Genomic DNA, 19,445 nt, shown 5'->3' on the forward strand with positions numbered 1-19,445 from the left:
AGACGTGTCCCCCTGCTTAAGCCAGTATATGTCCAGGCCCATCTGAAGTTTGGTAGAGAGCATTTGGATGATCCAGAAGAAGATTGTGAGAATGTCATATGGTCAGATGAAACCAAAATATATATATTTTTTGTAAAAATTCAACTCGTCGTGTTTGGAGGACAAAGAATGCTGAGTTGCATCCAAAGAACACCATACCTACTGTGAAGCATGGGGGTGGAAACATCATGCTTTGGGGCTGTTTTTCTGCAAAGGGACCAGGACGACTGATCCGTGTAAAGGAAAGAATGAAAGGGGCCATGTATCGTGAGATTTTGAGTGAAAACCTCCTTCCATCAGCAAGGGCATTGAAGATGAAACGTGGCCGGGTCTTTCAGCATGACAATAATCCCAAACACACCGCCCGGGCAACGAAGGAGTGGCTTCGTAAGAAGCATTTCAAGGTCCTGGAGTGGCCTAGCCAGTCTCCAGATCTCAACCCCATAGAAAATATTTGGAGGGAGTTGAAAGTCTGTGTTGCCCAGCAACAGCCCCAAAACATAATTGCTCTAGAGGAGATCTGCATGGAGGAATGGGCCAAAATACCAGCAACAGTGTGTGAAAACCTTGTGAAGACTTACAGAAAACATTTGACCTCTGTCATTGCCAAAGGGTATATAACAAAGTATTGAGATACACTTTTGTTATTGACCAAATACTTATTTTCCACCATAATTTGCAAATAAATTCATTAAATTCATTACAGGCCTCTCTTATCTTTTTAAGTGGGAGAACTTGCACAATTGGTGGCTGACTAAATACTTTTTTGCCCCACTGTAACACATATGGAATCATGTAGTAACCAAAAAAAGTGTTAAACAAATCAAAATAATGTTATATTTGAGAGTAGTCGCCCTTTGCCTTGATGACATCTTTGCACAGTCTTGGCATTCTCTTAACCAGCTTCACTTGGAATGCTTTTCAAACTGTCTTGAAGGAATTCCCACATACGCGGAGCACTTGTTGGCTGCTTTTCCTTCACTCTGTGGTCCAACTCATTCCAAACCATCTCAATTGGGTTGAGGTTGGTTGATTGTGGAGGCCAGGTCTCTGATGCAGCACAACATCACTCTTCTTCTTGACCAAATAGCCCTTACACAGCCTGGAGGTGTATTGGGTCATTGTCCTGTTGAAAAACAAATGATAGTCCCATTAAGCGCAAACCAGATGGGATATCGCTGCAGAATGCTGTGGTAGCCATGCTGGTTCAGTGTGCCTTGAATTCCAAATGAATCTTTGACAGTGGCACCAGCAAAGCACCCCCACACCACCTCTTCCATGCTTCACAGTGGAACCCACACATGCGGAGATCATCAAATGTCCATTTCTTGTGTTTCTTGGCCCAAGCAAGTCTCTTCTTATTATTGGTGTCCTTAAGTAGTGGTTTATTTGCAGCAACTCAACCATGAAGGCCTGATTCACGCAGTCTCCTCTGAACAGTTGATCTTGAGATGTGTCTGTTACTTGAACTCTGTGAAACATTTATTTGTGCTGCAATTTTTGAGCCTGGTAACTCTAATGAACTTATCCTCTGCAGCAGAGGGAATTCTCGGTCTTCCTTTCCTGTGGTGGTCCTCATGAGAAGCAGTTCCATCATAGCGACTGTACTTGAAGAAACTTTTAAAGTTATTGAAATTTTCCAGATTGACTGACCTTAATGTCTTCAAGTAATGATGGACTTTCGTTTCTCTTTGCTTATTTGAGCAGTTCTTGCCATAATATGGACTTGGTCTTTTACCAAATAGGGCTATATTCTGTATACCATTCATACCGTGTCACAACACAACTGATTGGCTCAAACACATTAAGAAGGAAATAAATTCCACAAATGAACTTTTAACAAGGCACACATGTTAATTGAAATGCATTCCACGTGACTACCTCATGAAGCTGGTTGAGAGAATGCCAAGAATGTGCAAAGCTGTCATCAAGGCAAAGGTTGGAAACTTAAGAATTTCAAATATAAAATATATTTTGATTTGTTTAACACTTTTTGGTAACTACATGACTCCATGTGTTATTTCATAGTTTTGATGTTTTCATTATCATTCTACAATGTAGAAAATCGTAAAAATAAAGAAAAACTCTGGAATGAGTAAGTGTATCCAAACTTTTGCCTGGTACTGTATTCTATGGCAAAAGATAGAGCGGTAGAACCAATACTGACAGAATAACTTGTTAGACGTTGTTTGGTAGGCACTGCATAGGAGACAATGGAAATAATAGTGACTATGACCCAAGACATGTAGCCTACAAGTACAATTGTGTTAATGTAATTCAGCCCTTGACAGCGAGGAAATGTAAGACTGATGAAAATGGTGTAAAATAGTGAACTGAAATATCCCAGTATGATGAAAATGAATGAGCTCTATAATGAAAGCTACTGAAGGATGACATAAGGCACATCCCTTCTCTATGATGGGACCCTATGATGGGACGGTTCTTCTTACTCGACTGTGGTTGGCTGTTTGTATTGGAAGGGGTACTTGTTGAGGAGGGCAGAGCAGCAGTTTGTGTGGACCTGTGGCGATGGTGGTGGTGATGGCTGGCTCCATTCCCACAGACAGTATGGTTGCCCAGCGTTCTCCACTTGCTGGCCTGTCTACGCTCTTTGGAGAGGAAGACCTTAGACGACTTAGAGGACACGTGAGGAGCGCTGAGGTGAAGCCCCTTTCCTTGCAGTGTGAGGTGGCCCTTCTTAGAGCAGGCCCATGCCTGGCCTTCCCTGCCCACCTCGCCACCTGCAGCCCCAGCTCCCTCCTCATTCCCCGGGTCACAGTGGTGCAGTCTGACACTCAGATCATGCTCCTGGCCACTCAGACACTCTCCTGTGAGCCAGCTGCTCAGGGCTAGGCGCTCAGGGAGCCACTGCCACTCCTGCAGCGCTGAACCAGGGATGCACTCCCCCAGCACCACCCTGCTCCCGGGATGCCCATCCTGGACCAGGACCTGCACACACTTACCCAGCAGCTCATTCCTGATGCTAAAGCCAGCCGCCTCTATGGGAGAAAACAGTATAATATAACATTACAGTGCATTAGCCTATGAAAGGAAAAAAAGCACCTTGGACAAACAAATGTGTCCAGGTCGGATGAGGTTGGCTATAAGGTGTAGGGTCAGGGCTAAAAGGCTCTGGTTTACAGCCATGTTATAAACTAGACCATTTTGTAATATGAGCTGGTTAAATAACAATGTCCTGGCCAGTGGAGGGATTATCCCCATGTTGTGTTTGGTAGCTATTCATTGGTTGCATGTTTCGTCACAATATTGTTTTGAACGTTCGTTTTGTACAGATGACCAACTAAGCATTCTACTCAATGCATCATTATTGAGCACTGATGAAGACGTCATCAAAAGAGCATTTACAGTGGCTTGGAAATACCACATTAAATGGGATGCGATTTTAGGCTGTATCACAACCAGCCGTGATTGGGAGTCCCATAAGGCGGCGCACAATTTGCCCAGCGTCGTCCGGTGTAGGCCGTCATTGTAAATAAGAGTTAATTCTTAACTGACTTGCTTTGTTAAATAACATAATAAGTGGGTTTATCACTTTAGGACGCCGGTAGAGGGCGGCTTGAGAACGCATGACGAGACCGAGTGATGGACCGAGTGATGGAGGCGGAACCATCTGTAACGTTACTCTGTGAAGTCGAGACAGTAACTAAACGCTGAATTATTGCGTTACAAGCCTACTCACACTAAAATGCAATTTAACTTATTTTTAATAGATTTCTTGATACTTTTTTGTTGTTGATTACTTTATACTTGTAAAGCTAACTTTTGAGCTGCTACAGTAACTACTGTATAGTAGCTAGCTAGCTAAAAACAAATGTAGATGCATGCACACTACTGTAACGTTAGCAAACAAGCTAAGTTTGCTATCTACAAACAATATTATTAAGTATAAACCAGAAAACTAGGTAGCTTATAATATTTTCTAGTATAGAAAAATAAAGGACAAAAACAACACGTTTCCCCATTAACTACATACAGATAGCAACTTTCTGACAAGTTCTTACCGTGGAAAACGAGTATGAAAACGCAGGGACCCCAAAACCTGTTCCCCATGACAAGTGGTTCTGCAATGTCTCCCGTGGCAACAGCCTAAATATGTGCGTTGGAGTCGAGATGTGTTCCCCACAGGGGCGAGGGGTGTGTGAACAGAGCTTCATGCGTCCAATCAGAACTGGTTAACGGTATATGCATCACTAACTAACCACAAAATTAAATGGCACAGTTACAATTTATAATTTCCATTTATGTTAATTGAGTAACTGTGGAGTAGGTCATATGCCTGCAAAACTAACAGCAAACGAATATTGATCTAATAATGATGATTGGAAGGCTAACATGAAACAGACCTGAACATGTCTGACATAAACAAACTGTGAACAAAGAATGTGATAGGTAACAGGAGTCTGCCCTCCTGGCCTGTAGAACAATAGAATAGAAACAATGCAATATCACACGAACCTTAAATAAATACATGAAATAATGGTAGGCCAATGCCTCCTGTGATATATTTAATTAGTTAAACAACAATGGCAGTAGTAGTGCAATACTGTATATCTCAGTGAATACATACATTTGTACATAATATGTGTTAGCAAGGTTAGCACACCTGTTTAGGCGAGGTGTTGGCTAGCGGAGGAGAACACCTGTTTAGGCGAGGTGTTGGCTAGCGGAGGAGAACACCTGTTTAGGCGAGGTGTTGGCTAGCGGAGGAGAACACCTGAAAAAGAAAAGGAGTGCTGCACTCTCTAGGAGCTCAGATGCAATAATTTAATATCCAACGTTGTCAAGGTCCCCCCCCCAATAAATTGTCAAGTTCACCCCATCTCATAGGGAGGGTGACGTGTTCAATGCCAATATAGAGAAGGTACGAAATAGAGTGGTTCGCATTTGGAAGCGAACCAGTCTATTTCGTTACTTCCCTATATCCCTAGGAGAGTGAGTGACCGTGACAATTTATTGTTAAAACGAGAGGCTGCTTGGATTTCTTATTTAAAACCCCTTGCTCCCCTCGGTCTCAAAGTAGACTTTGATCTGAAGCCATTCTTGTAATTATTGAGATTTTGCGTTTCATTGTAAATGTTTGTAGGCCTATGTAGCCACATTGTATCTATGATCGTATGGTATCCATTCATGCTTTTTACATGTTCTATTTAGATCTGTAAATCAACCAATGAAATCAAGCCACACCCAGCCATAATTACACACACCTGTGTGTCATTATACCCTGATGAAGACAGCTTGTCTGTCGAAACATTGGTTATAAAATGATTGCACTTGAGCACCTAGAGTGTGCTGCTCTCCTTTTATTTATTTTTTGCTGTGGTGGCAAACCTGGAGTCAAAAACACTAATTCATAAAGGCAGTCAAGAAGGCACCATATGAGTGATCTGAGCATTACATTATATAGTTTTTAAAATGTTGTATCAGACACAAATCCTGGAAGACAGAACTCAAAAGCAGGTGTATATTACAGTAAAAAACTGAGTGACGTCACTCGCTCTGAGACCTGAAGGAGTTGTACCCCTTGCTCTGCAAGGCTTTTGTGGCGCGATGGGTCACGATGCTTCGTGGGTGTCAGGTGAGGGACGGAAGCTAAACTGTTACATGTGCAAACATGACACTGGGAGTGAATCAGCTGTGAAACTTCTGTCAAAGATGAGTGTTTATGGTGTATCAGGGTGATGTTTCAGGTGCTGATGGAGGAAAGAGGGAACAATACGATGGGGGTTGGTCTATCTCTTGAGGAGAGGGGTGTGAAAGCATCATCGGGGCAGTCGGTGGTGTGTGAAATGGTGGAGCAGTTGGAGCAGTTGGAGGTAGATGCATCATCAAGTGAGTTGGGTATGGGTATGTTGGCTGTGGGTCAGGGGGATAACTTCCTCCCACGGCTGCAGGTTCAGGGTACACTGGCAGGACAGGTGGATATAGGCCTCCCCCTGGACCCGAGACAGGAGGATATGGTCGAAAGGCTGTATCACAAGGGAAGTCACTGTTGCTTGGACCACCTTTCCCGAATTCTTCAAACCTGACACGTCTGTCTGGTGATCGGCCAGACCGAAAGCAGGAAGGGATAATAGCCAATGGAAACTTCACTTCAGGGTCTGTGGCAAGAGGAACATCCAAGTATACCTTTAAAACAAACAGCATGTTATGGAGGAGTATTGGGAATGAATCAAAATCTCTTTAGCCAAATCGTAACTCGAGATGCACATGTCTGACCTGCCTTTTTGCACTGACGTCAATGGGAGAGCTGTGTGTGTGTGACTGCGAATGTCAAGTTAATATGCATCACTTGAGCATAAAGCTTATAGTTAAAGTGTTACTTTTCTGTTTAATTCTCAGAATATGAAGTGATTGTCCAGACACTTGGATGTACCTTTAGTATGTACTCTACTGTTATGATGTTACAGTTCAGGATGGACAAGTCCTGGTCAGCAGGTATCTTCAATGACCCAGCAACACTTTGTTGGGTGTTGGACGGGATAGGTTCTCTGACTACTTTGCAGACTGTCTGCTCTGCTATCTTTGTGTTGCCAGAAGCAAAGAAAGCCATTTTCTGCTTCAGACTGAATTTGGGCTTAAGGTCACGGGAGGAGTTGTTCTTGATGTTTGCAGAGATATTCACAGTCTCACCTGGAGTGGAAAAAGCCACCACAAAATTAAAGTCAGTCTGAGATTTCAAATAACCAACACAACAGTGCATTGGCACAGGTCCTGTACAGCTATGTTGAAGGCATTACAAATATCGACTAAGCCTTGCATGTGAAAGTTAATTGTGTGATCAGGACACTTATGAGAGACACTTTCATAGTCATTTTCACGTTGCTACATTACAGTACCTGGGATATACATTACCTGGCATATAACCCATCCTTTCAACGTGGACATCCATGGTGACATGCCCTGAGGTGAATATACCAACTGACTTGTTCTTCACACCATGCTGAGGAGACTGGAACGCAGGATGAGGAAATTACATTATGTTCTATACCAGTATGACACAAGGAAAACAAACCCGGGATCTGTACATCCAACCATCCACTTTCACACATATGTGATGAATAACACCGTCCATCCATCCATCCTTTAATCAAATGGACTAGATTACCATAAAACTTCAATTAAACGCTGAGTCTCAAATATCCACCTGTCCCTTTTAATGGACAGCATCGACACACATTTCAGCAAATAAATGCCTGTTTCAAATAAACACAGGGTCTAAATGAATTGTTTATGAATGAACTTCAGTGAGTACCGTAAATATTACCCAAAATAAGATAAAGGAGAGCAACATCATTGCCATGGATGAGACAGCAGTGTCATTTGATATCGTCGGCTCAACTACCGGAGATACTAGGCACAACAAGTGAGATAATGGTGCTGAAGCCCGAAATCGGGGCTGTATGATAGGCAGCCTAGTCTTAGCAAGTCTGATCTGCGATGGAATTGTTATTATAATCTTTATACTGGCCACAAACAGAGTGGCTGTCTTCAACATTTTATTGAGCAAAAGCTGTCTTCATTAAGGAAATAGATATCTGGCTAAAATAAAAGCCTGTATCTAAGAGGCACCATTTGTGTTCAGCGAAGCAAATAAACACATGGGCTATTAATTGAAGTTTTATGGTAGCACAGATTACACACCATTAGTAGGACATGGTTCAAGTCAGCCTTGGAGACAAAGGTGATTTCCTTCACCAAGTCGCGTGTCTTTAGCCAACCCCTAACCAGCTTGGCTTCCAGTTTGTACACTATTTTGCCATGTGGACCCTTGAAGGATGATGGCATGCTTCTGTAATATAAAACAGTGTTACATACCACGTAAAACAATATGTCCAATCTGTAGCTATGACTATGAATTTGGCTTGAATTTCCACTTACCCCTCAGGAATTTTGAAACCAAATGGATATCTATGGATCCCAGGGGGGAGTATATTGTCTGTAACAGAAACCCAATTAGTAATTTCAGTGTTGGGGAATGTCACGCCCTGACCTTAGTTATCTTTGTTTTCTTTATTATTTTGGTTTGGTCAGGGTGTGACGAGGGTGGTATGTGTGTTTTTGTCTTGTCTAGGGTTTTTTGTAATTCTATGGGGTTTTGGTATGTCTAGGTATATGTAGGTCTATTGTGGCCTGAAATGGTTCCCAATCAGAGACAGCTGTTTATCGTTGTCCCTGATTGGGGATCCTATTTAGGTTGCCATTTTCCATTTTGTTTTTGTGGGTTATTGTCTATGTGTAGTTGCCTGTCAGCATTTGTGGCCGATAGCGGCACGGTTGTTTTGTATACTTTGTTCAGTGTTTCGCTTTCATTAAAGAAGAATGTATTCTTATCACGCTGCGCCTTGGTCTCCTGTTTATGACGACCGTGACAGAATAACCCACCAAACCAGGACCAAGCAGCGTGAGAAGGAGGAACAGCGCTTAATGGGGAAATGGACCTGGGAGGAGATATTAGATGGAGCAGGACCCTGGACACAGCTGGGGGAGTATCGCCGTCCTAAGGAGGAGTTGGAGGCAGCGAAAGTGGAACGGAGATACTACGAGGATAAATACCAGAGAATAGAGGAACAGTAACGATATGAAGGTGCACGGAAGCCAGAGACAGCCCCAATAATTTTTTATGGGGGGCACATGAGAAGATTGCATGAGTCAGGTAGGAGACCTGAGCCAACTCCTCGTGCTTACCGTGGGGAGCGTGTAACTGGTCAGGCACCGTGTTATGCAGAGATGCACACGGTGTCTCCAGTACGCTATTCTAGCCCGGTGTGCTCTATTCCAGCTCCTCGCATTTGCCGGGCTAGAATGGGCATCCAGCCAGGACGGATTGAGCCAGCTCTATGTTCTGGATCTCCAATGCGTCTCCACGGTCCAGTTATCCTGTGCCACCTCCCTGCACTCACCCTGAGGTGCGTGTCACCAGCCCAGTACCACCAGTGCCGGCACCACACACCAGGCCTCCAGTGCGCCTCCAGTGTCCAGTATGCCCTGTCCCTGCTCCTCGCACTCGCCCTGAGGTGCGTGTCCCGAGCCCGGGACCACCAGTGCCGGCACCACGCACAAGGCCTACAGTGCGCCTCGGCAGTCCAGAGCGCCCGGCGACAGTTCACAGTCCAGAGCGTCAGGCGACAGTACCCAGCCCAGAGCGTCAGGCGACAGTACCCAGCCCAGAGCGTCAGGCGACAGTACCCAGCCCAGAGCGTCAGGCGACAGTTCACAGCCCAGAGCGTCAGGCGACAGTACCCAGCCCAGAGCGTCAGGCGACAGTACCCAGCCCAGAGCGTCAGGCGACAGTACCCAGTCCAGAGCGTCAGGCGACAGTACCCAGCCCAGAGCGTCAGGCGACAGTACCCAGCCCAGAGCGTCAGGCGACAGTTCACAGTCCAGAGCGTCAGGCGACAGTTCACAGTCCAGAGCGTCAGGCGACAGTTCACAGTCCAGAGCGTCAGGCGACAGTACCCAGCCCAGAGCGTCAGGCGACAGTTCACAGTCCAGAGCGTCAGGCGACAGTTCACAGTCCAGAGCGTCAGGCGACAGTACCCAGCCCAGAGCGTCAGGCGACAGTACCCAGCCCAGAGCGTCAGGCGACAGTACCCAGCCCAGAGCGTCAGGCGACCGTACCCAGCCCAGAGCGTCAGGCGACAGTACCCAGCCCAGAGTGTCAGGCGACAGTTCACAGTCACAGTCCAGAGCGTCAGGCGACAGTACCCAGTCCAGAGCGCCCGGCGACAGTTCACAGTCCAGAGCGTCAGGCGACAGTACCCAGCCCAGAGCGTCAGGCGACAGTACCCAGCCCAGAGCGTCAGGCGACAGTACCCAGCCCAGAGCGTCAGGCGACAGTTCACAGCCCAGAGCGTCAGGCGACAGTTCACAGCCCAGAGCGTCAGGCGACAGTACCCAGCCCAGAGCGTCAGGCGACAGTACCCAGCCCAGAGCGTCAGGCGACAGTACCCAGCCCAGAGCGTCAGGCGACAGTACCCAGCCCAGAGCGTCAGGCGACAGTACCCAGCCCAGAGCGTCAGGCGACAGTACCCAGCCCAGAGCGTCAGGCGACAGTACCCAGCCCAGAGCGTCAGGCGACAGTACCCAGCCCAGAGCGTCAGGCGACAGTACCCAGCCCAGAGCGTCAGGCGACAGTTCACAGCCCAGAGCGTCAGGCGACAGTTCACAGCCCAGAGCGTCAGGCGACAGTTCACAGTCCAGAGCGTCAGGCGACAGTACCCAGCCCAGAGCGTCAGGCGACAGTACCCAGCCCAGAGCGTCAGGCGACAGTACCCAGCCCAGAGCGTCAGGCGACAGTACCCAGCCCAGAGCGTCAGGCGACAGTACCCAGCCCAGAGCGTCAGGCGACAGTACCCAGTCCAGAGCGTCATGCGACAGTACCCAGCCCAGAGCGTCAGGCGACAGTACCCAGCCCAGAGCGTCAGGCGACAGTACCCAGCCCAGAGCGTCAGGCGACAGTACCCAGCCCAGAGCGTCAGGCGACAGTACCCAGCCCAGAGCGTCAGGCGACAGTACCCAGTCCAGAGCGTCATGCGACAGTACCCAGCCCAGAGCGTCAGGCGACAGTTCACAGCCCAGAGCGTCAGGCGACAGTTCACAGTCCAGAGCGTCCGGTGACAGTTCACAGTCCAGAGCCAGAGCCGAGGTTAGATGCTCACCCAGACACTCCCGTTTAGGTTTGCGGCCGGGAGTCCGCACCTTTTGGGGGGGTACTGTCACACCCTGACCGTAGTTATCTTTGTCCTTTATTATTTTGGTTAGGTCAGGGTGTGACGAGGGTGGTATGTGTGTTTTTGTCTTGTCTACGTTGGTCTACAGCTGTTTATCGTTGTCTCTGATTGGGGATCCTATTTAGGTTGCCATTTGTCTATGTGTAGTTGCCTGTCAGCACTCGTGTCTTATAGCTACACGTTCGTTTTGTTTTGTATACTTTGTTCAGTGTTTCTCTTTCATTAAAGAAGAATGTATTCTTATCACGCTGCATCTTGGTCTCCTCGTTATGACGAACGTGACAGGGAAGCTACTTTGAAAATAGAGTTTACCAATTACTTCACACTTGAAGAAGTTAAGCTACACTAGAACTACCCATTTTCCTGTGTTTTATATCATATTATACAACAGCTGATGAAATCGTGTACTAGTTCCAGTTATTAGCTACACCACTACATGTCAAAAAAGTAGTCTAATTAACTACTGAAACAACAAACAATATTTTAATTTAGTTTATCTACCAAGCTACTACCAAATTTAATTAAACAAAAAAATGCCATTTAATGAGGAAAATATGGTGTGCTTGCTTGGTTGTGAAATAGTAGTGGTAGTAATGTTAGTAGTAGTAATGTTAGTAGTAGCAATGCTAATAATAGGGTTTTCATAGGTTACAGCAGAGACATTCTAACCAGAGTATCAGTCTCTTTAGTTTACATTCCACTCCACGCCTTGTCATTGCCTTTCTGCTGTCTCTTTGGTAATTTTAATATATGAAAATTCTATAATTAATGAGCTCAAGGAGAACAGAAGAGTAAATCCCGATTCGACCACCCTCACAGCTATCCTCCAATCACAACGATTATCCAAATATTGGAACTCTAACTTTTTAACTCTCCACAGAACACCTTGGTATACGGTTGCCATTTTTTGTTTGTCCAAACGAAACCAGTCGGTCAAAAGTTACTAGCTTAGGTTTAACTAAATACAGTTGAAGTCGGAAGTTTACATGCACCGTAGCCAAATATATTTAAACTCAGTTTTTCACAATTCCTGACATTTAATCCTAGTAAAAATGTTCTATATTAGGTCAATTAGGATCACTTTATTTTAAGAATGTGAAATGTCATAATAGGAGAGAATTATTTCAGCTTTGATTTATTTTATCACATTCCCAGTGGGTGAGAAGTTTACATACACTCAATTAGTATTTGGTAGGATTGCCTTTAATTTTTTTTTTATTGGGTCAAGTAGGGTGCATTTTGGCCCATTTCTCCTGACAGAGCTGGTATAACTGAGTCAGGTTTGTAGGCCTCCTTGCTCACACACGCTTTTTCAGTTCTGCCCACAAATGTTATATAGGATTGAGGTCAGGCCTTTTGATGGCCACTCCAGTACTTTGAATTTGTTGTCCTTAAGCCATTTTGCCACAACTTTGGAAATATGCTTGGGGTCATTGTCCATTTGGAAGACCCATTTGCGACCAAGCTGTCACTTCCTGACTGATGTCTTGAGATGTTGCTTCAATATATACACATAATTTTCCTTGTTCATGATGCCATCTATTTTGTGAAGTGCACCAGTCCCTCCTGCAGCAAAGCACCCCCACAACATGATGCTGCCACCCCCGTGCTTCACAGTTGGGATGGTGTTCTTTGGCTTGCAAGCCTCCCTCTTTTTCCTCCAAACATAACGATGGTCATTATGGCCAAAATGTTCTATTTTGTTTCATCAGACCAGAGGACATTTCTCCAAAAAGTATGATCTTTGTTGCAAACCGTAGTCTAGCTTTTTTATGGCAGTTTTGAAGCAGTGGCTTCCTCCTTGCTGAACGGCCTTTCAGGTTATGTCAATATAGGACTCGTTTTACTGTGGATATAGATACTTTTGTACTCGTTTCCTCCAGCATCTTCACAAGGTCCTTTGCTTTTGTTTCTGGGATTGAGTTGCACTTTTCGCACCAAAGTACGTTCATCTCTAGGAGACAGAACGCATCTCCTTCCTAAGTGGTATGACGGCTGCGTGGTCCTGTGGTGTTTATCCTTGCATACTATTGTTTGTACAGATGAATGTGGTACCTTCAGGTGTTTGGAATCTGCTCCCAAGGATGAACATGACTTGTGGAGGTCTACAATTCTTTTTCTGAGGTCTTGGCTGATTTCTATTGATTTTCCCATGATGTCAAGCAGAGGCACTGAGTTTGAAGGTAGGCCTTCAAATACATCCACAGGTACACCTCCAATTGACTCAATTATGTCAATTAGCCTATCAGAAGCTTCTAAAGCCATGACATCCTTTTCTGGAATTTTCCAAGCTGTTTAAAGGCAGTCAAGATAGTGTATGTACATTTCTGACCCACTGGAATTGTGATACAGTGAGTTATAAGTGAAATAATCTTTCTGTAAACAATTGTTGGAAAAATTACTTGTGTCATGCACAAAGTAGATGTCCTAACCGACTTGCTAAAACTATAGTTTGTTAACAAGAAATTTGTGGAGTGGTTTAAAAACTATATTTAATGACTCCAACCTAAGTGTATGTAAACTTCCTACTTCAACTGTATATACAAAAGTATGTGGACATCTCCCTGGTGTAAAGCTCACCACCATTGAATTCTGTAGCAGTGGAAACACGTTCTCTGATGAATCACACTTCACTACCTGGCTGTCCAATGGACTAATCTGGTTTTGGCGGATGCCAGGAGAATGCTACCTGCCCGAATACAAAGTGCCAACTGTAAAGTTTGGTGGAGGAGAAATAATGGTCTGGGGATGTTTTTCTGGGTCGGGCTAGGCCCCTTAGTTCCAGCGAAGGGATATCTTAATGCTACAACATACAATGACATTCTAGACAATCAGCTGTCCGTCCTGTCTCCCTGTAGCGCTGTCTAAGGTGTCTCACAGTATGGACATTGCAATTTTTTGCTTTGGCCACATCTGCAGTCCTCATGCCTCCTTGCAGCATGCCTAAGGCACATTCACGCAGATAAGCAGGGACCCTGGGCATCTTACTTTTGGTGTTTTTCAGAGTCAGTAGAAAGGCCTCTTTAGTTTCCTAAGTTTTCATAACTGTGACCTTAATTGCCTATAGTCTGTAAGCTGTTAGTGTCTTAACGACCATTCCACAGGTGCATGTTCAATACATGTTTATTGATCATTGAACAAGCATGGGAAACAGTATTTAAACCCTTTACACTGAAGATCTGTGAAGTTATTTGGATGTTTACAAATGATCTTTGAAAGACAGGGTCCTGAAAAAGGGATGTTTCTTTTTTGCTGAGTTTATAGAACCACATAGATTAGGTATATGTCTGCTAATGCGTGGTGGTGAACTAGAGAACAAAACTCATCTGCCTGGTTCTTGCTGGACCGCCTGTAGTGGGGTCAGACAAAAGTAGAGTCAGCATTGTCACTAGCAGGTGAGGGCATCTACAGCCAACCGCTCAGATGGCTCCAGCTAGCCGTTATTACACAACCTATTCCAGACCGGTCTGCACGTTTTAAAGTTTGAATGGCGTTTCTAGCTTCAACAGTGGAAGACTAGTTGAATTGTATGACCATTAACATACACTGGGATTGATGCAAATATGGTTGTAGTGTAACAAGTATTAGTAGTACCACAGTTTTTTTTTCAAGCAACCTGACCAGGACGTTTTTATGTTGTTGATAGTTTTTACGCACGCTACATACAGGTGGCAACGGAATAATAATACAAAGTATAAACAGTTGTGATTTGCATTCAGCAAGCACACTTCATTACTAGTTAAGCTATAAAAATAAAGAGAGTCGCACACTCAATATATAAACTCCCAAGTAATTGATTGGGTATTAAAGAAGGCACAGTGGTGCAGAAACGTTAGTGATTTACCCAATATATTACTGGGAGTTTATATATAGAGTGTACGACTCCCTTTATTTACATTTATTTTATAGCTTAGTTTATTCGCCGTTAGTCAGCACCTCTACATATAAATACTTGTATATGGTTGTGTGCCAGTTTGTTTTTTTTATTAAAAAAATTGATAACTGACATCGCGCCTGTGCGCCGGCAGGATACACGGGGTGGGGTCATATTGTGATGGGTATGGTAGGTTATAGTAAACGATTAAAAACACAATCTCCCCTAGACTTACCTTTAGGAGATTCATTAATCATAAACGTCTTAAGTTTGAAATATCGATTGTGAGCAGAGTAAGTCCTAGTGTGGTCTTTCGTACGTCTCGTCCAATGGACATTTGCGTCCCCTTTGGCTTTGATGAAAAGGCTTTCCACTTTGGTTTCCTTTATTAACTCCAAAGTGATTATTCCAGATATACAGTCGCCTTCGGAAAATGTATCATATTCATTAATAACATCGTAACTCAAGTCAAAAGTTTTTACTGAAGGCATTTTCGACTGTTTCACATGAACTTCTCTGAAGCCAAATCCGCTAGCTTTCGCCTACTCATAAATAGTGATGTCATTGCCGTGCGACTGTACACAGTCATAGCGCAGACTAAAAAAATACAAATAAATAAATATACCGCAGACAACACTCTACTGCACCTCAGTGGCAGTAAAAACAAAGGGTTTTGTCTAGAAGGGATAGGCTCCCGTTTAGGTCAAAAGCGACTTTTCGTAGCAGGTTAGGATAATTAGTTGAAGGTTCGCGAAAATGCTAAATGCAACTTTTGACAAAAGCTGTATCCCATGTAGACATGACCAGTGTAAAACGACTGTACTGTTACCTTGTATAGCCTAATGTGTGAATCTGAGATTATTTGAGATTTGGCTACAGTATGTGGAAAGCAATGTCCTAGGTTAGGTGTGGAGCTAACCCAACTAAAATCCAACCAAGAGTCCAACTAAAATCTCAAATTGCCCCCTTGGCACAAACTGCCATGAGGGTCATATGAGTGAGGCAGCATCCCTCCCTGCAAACCATTTTGATAGACTGTTCTACTGCACTCCTTCATAATACCTAAACAGCAGAAGTACACAGAGCTCACTGAGCTGTAGAACACCAGTAACAGAAAGTGTAAGGACCGTGTGCAATTATACGTAGGTTTACAAGTTAGTTGGGCTTTGATCAGCAACAGTTGAGACGGAGTCAGAAGATCAGGTGTGTGGTATTTATTGAACAGTGCGGGTAATGAAAACTAGATCTGAACAATCACCTTACTCGAATAACAATAACAATGACATTAAAGTCATACAGATGTTATATGTCTGTAGTCATCTTTTTTGCATAGCTTCTTAGATGTAGCTTTACTGATTATTGTTCTCATTTGCTGCAGACACATAATGGCTGATCTGGATTGACACATTATTATTTAAAGTCTTTGAGACAGTATAGCAATTCGGTTAAGGCTGTGGGTTACATAACAATGGCATTGTAAACCTACTTCAATATTGATTATTGTAACAGGTAGGTAGTTATATAGCAGCACTAATCAAAAGGCCTCTGTCAAATATGAGTGTTTATAGGGTATTAGGGTGAGATGTTTCAGGTGCACATGGAGGGAAGAGGGAACCATACGATGGGGGTTGGTCTAGCTCTTGAGAAGAGAGGGGCGGGTGCATTGTTGGGGTGGATATTAATGTATTAAATGTAGGTGGAGGAAAAACTGGGCCAGTTGGGTATGGGTATGTTGGCTGTGGGTCAGGGGGATAACTTCCTCCCACGGCTGCAGGTTCAGGGTACACTGGCAGGGCAGGCGGATATAGGCCTCCCCCTGGACCCGAGACAGGAGGATATGGTCCAAAGGCTGTATCACAAGGGAAGTCACTGTTGCTTGGACCACCTTTCCTGAATTCTTCAAACCCGAGGACAGGACTACCTGGTGATAGGTCAGACCGAAAGCTGGAAGGGATAATAACCAATGGAAACTTGATTTCAGGGTCTTTGGCAAGAGGAACGTCCAAGTATACCTTTAAAACAAACAGCATGTTAGAGAGAAATATTGGGATTGTATCCCCCACAATTGTTGTTGTTGTTTAATACTAGTCAGGAATATGACCCTGGATGTACCTTTAGTATGTACTCTACTGTTATGATATTACAGTTCAGGATGGACAAGTCCTGGTCAGCAGGTATCTTCAATGTCCCTGCAACACTTTGTCGGGTTTTGGAAGGGATTGGCCCCATGACCACTTTGCAGACGGTTTCTTCTTCTATCTTTGTGCAGTCAGAAGCCATGAAAGTAATTTTCTGCTTCAGACTGAATTTGGGCTTAAGGTCACGGGAGGAGTTGTTGTCGATGTTTGCACAGATATTCACCATCTCACCTGTCGTGGGAAAATCCACCCAGATAATTAAAAGGAAAGTTCAGGATTTTACAACTTTACTACTAGTGGTTTGTCTATGGGCCTGGAAAAACTATAATCCATGTTTCGATTTTCTCCAAACAGCCCCACTACTAACTTCAGATAACCTTAGCCTCCTCTGGCTAATTTTGTAGTGGCTGTTAAAATGAAACAAAACCATGGACTACAGTTTCTCCTGGCCCATAGACTTTCAGGGTTGGGAACCATCTTACATCAAGTTGTAAAATCCTGAACTTCCCCTTTAAAGACAATCTGAGATTCCAAATGACCAACACAATAGTGCTTCAGCACAGATGAGGTACTGAATGTTGAAGACATGAATAAATGTTGACAAAGCCTAAAGCCTTGCATGTGAAAGTTGATTGTATATTTAGGACATTTCCTGGAGGTATTGTGGACTTGCTATTCTCTTATCCAGTGAGATTGTAAACTAATCTGTTGAATTGGCATTGTTATTCAACAGAAAATATGTGCCAAAAGGCAACATGCTTTGTGTTACATAGAGGGCTCTGAAACAACACTTGTACATTACTACCTGCCATGTAACCCATCCTTTCAACATGGACATCCATGATGACATGTCCTGAGGTAAGACAGCCCATTGACTTGTCCTTCACACCATGCTGAGGAGACTGGAACGCAGGATGAGATTACATTATGTTCTATACTAGTATGACACAAGGAAAACAAACCCGGGATCTGTACATCCAACCATCCACTTTCACACATATGTGATGAATAACACCGTCCATCCAAACATATAATACGATAAAGAACAAAAAGGACTAGATTAGTAGAGTTAACACACCATTAGTAGGACATGGTTCAAGTCAGCCTTGGAGACAAACGTGATTTCCTTCACCAAGTCGCGTGTCTTTAGCCAACCCCTAACCAGCTTGGCTTCCAGTTTGTACACTATCTTGCCATGTGGACCTTTGAAGGATGATGGCATGCTTCTGTAATATAAAAACAGCGACACATACCTTAAGGTGCTGAATCTATGTAATCAACAGATATCATAATTTGTACATGTAGGTTGATTTAAAAGAGCATATCATTTGTCTGTCTATGAATTTGACTTGCTTTCCCACTTACCCTTCAGGAATTTGGAAGCTAAATGGATAGATATGGATACCAGGGGGGAGTATGTTGCCTATAACAAAAAAATAATCGTCGTCAACATAATATCCAATGAGTAATTTACGTTATTAATGAACCCATTACAAAAAAATATTGATCTGGCGAACATTAACCAACCGCCGCTCGACTATAATTATTAGACTACAAATCCCGCTCACCTAACGCGACGGGCGAGCTATGCACCTGAAATATATAAATATTGGCAGAACTATCGTTGGGGTTACGGATAGGTTAGGCCTGTAGTAAACCGAGTAAAGACTATCCCTCCTACCTTGAGGATTTTCATTAATCATTAATTTCTTCAGTTTAAAATATCTGTTGTGAGCAGAGTAAGTGTTGTCATCACTGTCAACAGTCCAATTGACATTAGCGTCCCCTTTAACTTTGATGAAAAGGTTTTCCACTTTGGTTTCCTTTATTAACTCCAACGTAATTCTTCCAGATATACAGTCGCCTTCAGAAAATGTATCATGTTCATTAATTATATCGTAACTCAAGTTAAACTCTTTTATTGAAGGCATTTTCGACTGCTTTCCTAAAGTCAATTCCGCTGAGTAGAGCTACTGTAATGACAGAAATATAAAAATGTTCTGCTGATTCCACGGTCTTCAAGTGGCCTACGGTGTGTCAGACGGGACACACTGGGACTCTTTTAATGCAGACCATGGTACACCATTGCCTCCCAGTGTACTGGGGTCTATACTGCTACCCAGTCTGTGAATTTGAGATTATTACAATTATTAATATAGTCTGGATTCTGGAGTATCTGGGACAAACACTGGCCTAGGTAGATTGTGTTAGGGGCTAACCTCTTTCCCTATCAAATCAAATGTATTTATAAAGCCATTCTTACATCAGCTGATATCTCAAAGTGCTGTACAGAAACCCAGCCGAAAAATCCAAACAGCAAGCAATGCAGGTGTAGAAGCACGGTAGAAAGGCCAGAACCTAGGAAGAAACCTAGAGAGGAACCAGGCTATGAGGGGTGGCCAGTCCTCTTCTGGCTGTGCCTGGTGTAGATTATAACAGAACACGGCCAAGATGTTCAAATGTTCATAGATGACCAGCAGGATCAAATAAAAATAATCACAGTGGTTGTCGAGGGTGCACCAGGTCAGCACCTCAGGAGTAAATGTCAGTTGGCTTTTCATAGCCGATCATTCAGTGTATCTGAATATCTGAGTATCTCTACCGCTCCTGCTGTCTCTCCAGAGAGGTGAAAACAGCAGGTCT

General features: G+C 43.9%; 2 protein-coding genes across 10 annotated transcripts in view; both read right to left on the minus strand.

The window, feature by feature from the left end:
• Window positions 1–4,243, minus strand: part of si:dkey-245n4.2 (uncharacterized) — a 43,892-nt gene extending 39,649 nt beyond the window's left edge. For all 4 annotated transcript variants that reach the window (XR_008063780.1, XR_008063779.1, XR_008063781.1 and 1 more), the window contains exons 1-2: window positions 4,062–4,243; window positions 2,490–3,038 (exon numbers count right to left, since the gene is read on the minus strand). Coding sequence is in view for 1 of the 4 variants with exons in the window: in XM_035784893.2 (XP_035640786.1) it covers window positions 2,490–3,038; window positions 4,062–4,110 (598 nt within the window). In the remaining 3 variants the exon portion in view is untranslated. The remainder of the gene's footprint in view (window positions 1–2,489; window positions 3,039–4,061) is intronic.
• A 1,099-nt stretch (window positions 4,244–5,342) lies between these two features.
• Window positions 5,343–18,849, minus strand: LOC118392894 (arrestin domain-containing protein 3-like). Of its 6 annotated transcripts, XM_052461194.1 has the most exons (7): window positions 18,484–18,849; window positions 18,168–18,225; window positions 17,881–18,028; window positions 17,608–17,704; window positions 16,777–17,033; window positions 16,570–16,676; window positions 5,343–6,082 (listed from the first exon to the last, which is right to left on the minus strand). In XM_052461194.1, exons 1-7 carry the CDS (start codon window positions 18,731–18,733, stop codon window positions 5,731–5,733), a joined length of 1,269 nt encoding a protein of 422 aa, XP_052317154.1. In that variant the 5' UTR covers window positions 18,734–18,849; the 3' UTR covers window positions 5,343–5,730. The 6 variants fall into 6 exon arrangements, with proteins under 6 accessions (XP_052317154.1, XP_052317157.1, XP_052317155.1 ...); XM_052461197.1 differs by lacking the exons at window positions 16,570–16,676; window positions 16,777–17,033; window positions 17,608–17,704; window positions 17,881–18,028 and adding exons at window positions 6,434–6,690; window positions 6,913–7,009; window positions 7,702–7,849 and having other exon boundaries at window positions 5,343–6,186; window positions 18,484–18,842; XM_052461195.1 differs by lacking the exons at window positions 16,570–16,676; window positions 16,777–17,033; window positions 17,608–17,704 and adding exons at window positions 6,434–6,690; window positions 6,913–7,009 and having other exon boundaries at window positions 5,343–6,186; window positions 18,484–18,842.
• Window positions 18,850–19,445: the final 596 nt, after the last annotated feature.

The sequence above is a fragment of the Oncorhynchus keta genome, chromosome 14, assembly GCF_023373465.1.
Source record: "Oncorhynchus keta strain PuntledgeMale-10-30-2019 chromosome 14, Oket_V2, whole genome shotgun sequence".
In the NCBI taxonomy this organism is placed as follows: Eukaryota; Metazoa; Chordata; class Actinopteri; order Salmoniformes; family Salmonidae; genus Oncorhynchus; species Oncorhynchus keta.

Excerpts from the sequence above, each read along its gene's own strand:
- LOC118392894 (XM_035784892.2), bottom strand. The coding sequence starts at position 15,155 with ATGCCTTCAGTAAAAACTTTTGACTTGAGTTACGATGTTATTAATGAA. Across the intron at positions 7,997-14,899 it reads GATTAATGAATCTCCTAAAG|ACAATATACTCCCCCCTGGG; the intron begins GTAAGTCTAGGG and ends TTTCTGTTACAG. Across the intron at positions 7,010-7,701 it reads TGAACCATGTCCTACTAATG|TCTCCTCAGCATGGTGTGAA; the intron begins GTGTGTAATCTG and ends CCTGCGTTCCAG.